At 43.8% G+C, this 4,774-nt stretch overlaps 1 protein-coding gene and 1 long non-coding RNA gene across 2 annotated transcripts in view; both read right to left on the bottom strand.

Moving 5' to 3' along the window:
* Positions 1-4,774, bottom strand: part of LOC107834188 (uncharacterized) — a 23,348-nt gene that overhangs the window by 10,054 nt on the left and 8,520 nt on the right. The window lies entirely within an intron of this gene.
* The window catches only part of LOC103129406 (calcium and integrin-binding family member 2-like), a 6,163-nt gene continuing 2,679 nt past the window's right edge, over positions 1,291-4,774 (bottom strand). The window contains exons 4-6 of the mRNA XM_007540490.2: positions 3,879-4,026; positions 2,344-2,539; positions 1,291-1,761 (exon numbers count right to left, since the gene is read on the bottom strand). Coding sequence (XP_007540552.1) covers positions 1,740-1,761; positions 2,344-2,539; positions 3,879-4,026 — 366 coding nt within the window. The 3' untranslated portion in view covers positions 1,291-1,739. The remainder of the gene's footprint in view (positions 1,762-2,343; positions 2,540-3,878; positions 4,027-4,774) is intronic.

The raw sequence follows: 4,774 nt of genomic DNA on the forward strand, positions 1-4,774 counted from the left end.
CTTAAAACACCGTACAACACAGCAACAACCCAATTAATCAAGAATATAATATTTAATCAGATCATATTGTCATCATGTGGGGACAATGCAAAGCTAATATAATCTTTGTAATGTTGCTGCTGGAGGCTGAGCTGATCTGAGACCGAAGCTGTTAAGCTGAGCAGAGAAGAACATTTTATGCTATTTTATTAAATAAGTCCTACTACTTCAGTTTAACCTCTGACAACCTGGCTGCAGACTGATTTATAGACCAAACAGCAGAAACATGGAAAACTGATGTAGAGTTACATCAGTTTTCTATGAGATCTCTAGATCTAGAGTTATGAGGCTGAGATATCAAGGTAAAGAAAACTCAGTAGCGGTTGGTTGGGGCCATTCAGGGGCCGCCAGACATTCAGGGGCCCCTATTAATGGTTTAATTGTAACACAGACCATAGATCTAAACCTGTAGCATCATTTATTGTGAATGACAATATTATTAAATTTTGTTTAATGCATTCAGCAGAGAAAACATTTAGGATTTAATTAGGACGTTTACTTTATAAAAGTTTAAAGAATCATCTGGATAGTTTGATAGCTGTGTTACCATGGCTACAATATGGGGTTATATCTGTGTTTGAGCTGGTTTGTTCACAAATACATCAGAGTAAATAATAACCAATAATCAGTGATTGATTTTAAACTGGGTTCTTCTCAGATTCACTAAATCTACATTTAAACATGTTGGTGATGCTGAGGGTCTTGGAGGCCAGGGGCCTAAATCATGATTCTGTCTAGGGCTCCATATTACCTCGGGCCGGCCCTGCATGAAGAGCTGCTGAGCTGGAGTCTACCTGGAATCTGGAGTCTACCTTGAATCTTCCTGGAGTCTACCTTGAATCTTCCTGGAGACTACCTTGAATCTTCCTGGAGTCTACCTTGAATCTTCCTGGAGTCTACCTTGAATCTTCCTGGAGTCCCCCTTTGGCCCCTGTATCTATCTGGTTCTGACACACAGTGGTACCGGCTGCCTGTAGCGAACCGGGCATTTAGTCACTGTGTAGCATTTATTACTGTAGCAGTGATAGGCTTATCAGGCAAAACATTATGACCTCTGAGAGATCAATTATCTGTCTGTGATGGAGCTCATTAGTGTGTGTGTGTGTGTGTGTGTGTGTGTGTGTGTGTGTGTGTGTGTGTGTGTGTGTGTGTGTGTGTGAAGGCATGTGAAACAGGAAGTGGACCTCTGCCAGATGAGTGACTCTCTGACTCTGGGACTCTTTGGTTAAATGAGGCTGAGACGCAGCGGACCAAATCAAACCTTTTATTTGCCAGAAAACATTCAGAGCTGAACAGGTGAAGGTGTGATCATACCTGTTGACAGGTGAAGGAGTGTGAAAGCCAGACTGACAGAGAGCCCTTCCTTTAACTGAGCCACAGTTTACAGTGATTGTCAGTTTGCAGCAGAAGGCGTCACTACAGCAGCTATGTACAGCATGCGACGAGGGGAGCCAGGGTTGCATAGCTACTCGCTGTTTGCCCTTTAACCGTGTGCTTTTAGACCAAGTCTAACTTGTTCCACAGCGCCGGAACCAGCCGGAACCAGATGGGTCCAGTGGGGTTCAGCTGGATCCAGAATGATCACAGTCATCCAGAAGATCCAGAACCGGTCCTGGTCATAGACTGCAGACTCAGTGGAGTCAGGAATGGGTCCAGGTGAGACATCTGTCCTCTACAGGATCTCTGTTGGAGGACTGCTCTCATATTCGTACGTGGAAGTTGCTGCAGAGACAGAGAAGAAGAAGCAGACGCTTTATCCACATCACTGATTATTGATTCCTCTTCATCCTCGCCATCCTCATCATCCTGGTTCTGACTAGAGCTCCATGACTCAGCAGGTCATCCCCTCCTCCCCCCGACAGTAATGTGACCTCCCTGATTGCTGTTGCCATGGTAACAGCATCCCCAGCGCACCCTCCCCCGGATGATGGATGGTCGGCAGTAAAAGCTTTTTATCTCTGCTGCTCCATGCGGCGCTCAGGCCATGCCGGGTTTACGGCGCTGATCCAGTTGTTTTGCTGGTTCCACTTGGCGTGGCTCAGTTAGAGTCCGTTATTGATCAGGTGATGGCTGATCAGGAGGTGGCGCTCTGTGGAGTCTCTAACCTGCGACTCACTGACACAGAAGGCACAAATTTCAATGATTGTTCTGATCTTTTATTCCCACTAATGAGGCTATTTGACGTTTCCTCTCTTCCTAAGACGTTTCCTCTCTTCCTAAGACGTTTCCTCTCCTACTAAGACGTTTCCTCTCTGCCTCAGACGTTTACCGGTGAAGCGTTGGGTGTGATGTTGGAGGCGTTACCTAAGGAAGTCTGGAGCTTTGGAGATCATGTTCTCGAAGTCGGAGAAGGAGAGCTTGTTGTCGGCGTCGAGGTCGGCCTCCTCGATGGCCTTGTCGCACACCAGAGTGACCTCCTCTGGGGTCAGTTCCCCTTTGGTCAGCTTGTTCAGGGTCTTCTGCAGATCCTCCTTACAGATGAAATTGTCCCTGTTGAAGTCTGCAGCAGGACGACACACGGCAGCTCAGCTCAGATTTTGCTTTTCATTTCATTTCTTTTATTAAAACGCTGCTAATTATCATTGTAAACTATTCAAAATAAATTGTGTATATTATATAAAACTGTAGACTATTCAAGATAAATTTGTAAATTATTCAAAGTAAATTTTCTAAATTATTTGAAATGAATTTCCAGATTTTGCGGGTTGTTTATGGATGTTTATTTTGATTAGCACTGGTTTATATTTGGTTTTGTTTAATGGTATTTGCTGTTTGTAATATTTATTTTGGATGTGCCTCCCAGGCTGCCGTAGCCGGTGACTGCAGGCTGAATGACTTGAACCGTCACGATGTTTGGCACAAAGAAACCAAAGCTTCGTGTTTCCCGGTGACGTTTTGTTGTTTAAGTTTTGTATTCTAATGTTTGTGTATGTTTTTTTTCATGGTGACATCATGATCTGCATCCAAGAAAATAAACAAAACTGAAAATCACCGTTGAGACTCAGCTGAGTAATCCAAGAGCTGGGGAGCTGCTGCGATCATTATTATTATATTTATAATAATAATGTAATAGACAGAATGGGCCTGAGGACATTTTGTGTGGACAGAAATGTTCATGTCTGGAGAGTTTTAAGGGCTTCCATTTTAATCCAACTCCGGTTCGAACGCTAGTTGACCTCTGACCCCTGGTCCTGCAGACCTTGGTCTGGGTTTGGTTTGAATGTGAACGCCCAGCGGACCAGAGACTGCTCCAAAAGGACGAAGTGGACCACAGTGCAGGGCATTCTGGGTAAATGCAACCAAAGCTAACCTGTTAGCCTAGCGCTAACAGCAGAAATAGCTCCTGGTCTTTAGCCAAAACTAAAGATAAATCCTTTAATCACTAAAATCTGATGCCTCCATCTTGTTTCTATTTAGTGAAGAAGGATTTGGCATAAAACCAGAGTTTTGTCAAAATTGGTATGTTTATATTGAACACATTTATTTTCATAATTCCACTTTGTGCAATTTTATGGCCAGTAGAAAATCCAGTGTTTACATGTGAACAAGCTTATTCCCAATTTCTTGTTCAATGGAAACACTCAGTTTGCACAACAGTGTTTAACAGAATATTGAAAAAGTTTTGTGCACATTTGTAACAGAAACGCAGCGACTTTCTGCACCAAAACCAAGGCGAGCAGAAACAGAAGATCGGACTGAAGTGGCGAAGGAAGGTTTGATCTTCATCACAGTTGAGCCTCAAATTTGAACAACTTTAGGTTTTATTATGTAGTAATTCTGACGGGATGAGAACCTCAGAGAGGAGTGTTCATCCTCAGTTTCATCAAAGAGCGTCCTACCGTAGATCTTGAAGGCATAGATGGTCTTCAGCTCTCTGGGGGCCATCTCACAGAGAGCTGAAAACATGTCCACGAAGTCATTGAAGCTCATGTTGCCCTGTCCGTCCTCAGAGAACGTCTCCACGATCCTGTCCCTGAACGGGTTCTCCTGCACAGACACACACTTACACTATCTTTGCAGGGACTTTCCATTGACTTCCATTCATTTCTACAGCTTAACCCCAACCCTCGCCCCAGAATGTATACCTGTTCTTTGATTTACCATTTTACCTTGGGTCAAGGATCAAGGCTACCTTTTAACCTACTGGTGGAGTTTATCTTACCCACATGGTTTTCCTATGCCTCAGAGAGTCCTAATCATTTAGTTTTTACCTTTATTTAGCCACTTGGGATTATGTGAAGTCCCCTTCTGCTTTACAGAGGGACACTACCTCAGTCCTAATTTTATGGCATAGATTGTTAACTGGAGTTATATAACACATAGCGAGGATTGATCAACCTTATCTGTGCTGTACTTGGGGAAGAGTGCATGGTGGTAATGGCCGAAACACCCCGGGACTGACTGATGATGTGTTCCAAATCTTAGAATATACATACCATCTTATAAGATTGTTATAATTATTTTTGAATATTTATTTCTGTACCTTATACTTGGGATAAGCAAAAGGAGGTGAGCTCTAGAATGACGCCTTGCCTTTGACTCCCTACACCAATGTTTGGGTTGATGGACCGATTCAGGGGGATGTCATTGTGACACTAAACCAACCCTAACCCTAACCACCCGTCCATCCATCTTCTTCCGCTTATCTGGGGTCGGGTCGCGGGGGCAGCAGTTTCAGAAGGAAGGCCCAGGCTTCCCTCTCCAGCCTCTTCCAGCATTTTCCAGCACTGACGAT

Source organism: Poecilia formosa, unplaced genomic scaffold (genome assembly GCF_000485575.1).
Source record: "Poecilia formosa unplaced genomic scaffold, Poecilia_formosa-5.1.2 Scaffold544, whole genome shotgun sequence".
Taxonomy (NCBI): domain Eukaryota; kingdom Metazoa; phylum Chordata; class Actinopteri; order Cyprinodontiformes; family Poeciliidae; genus Poecilia; species Poecilia formosa.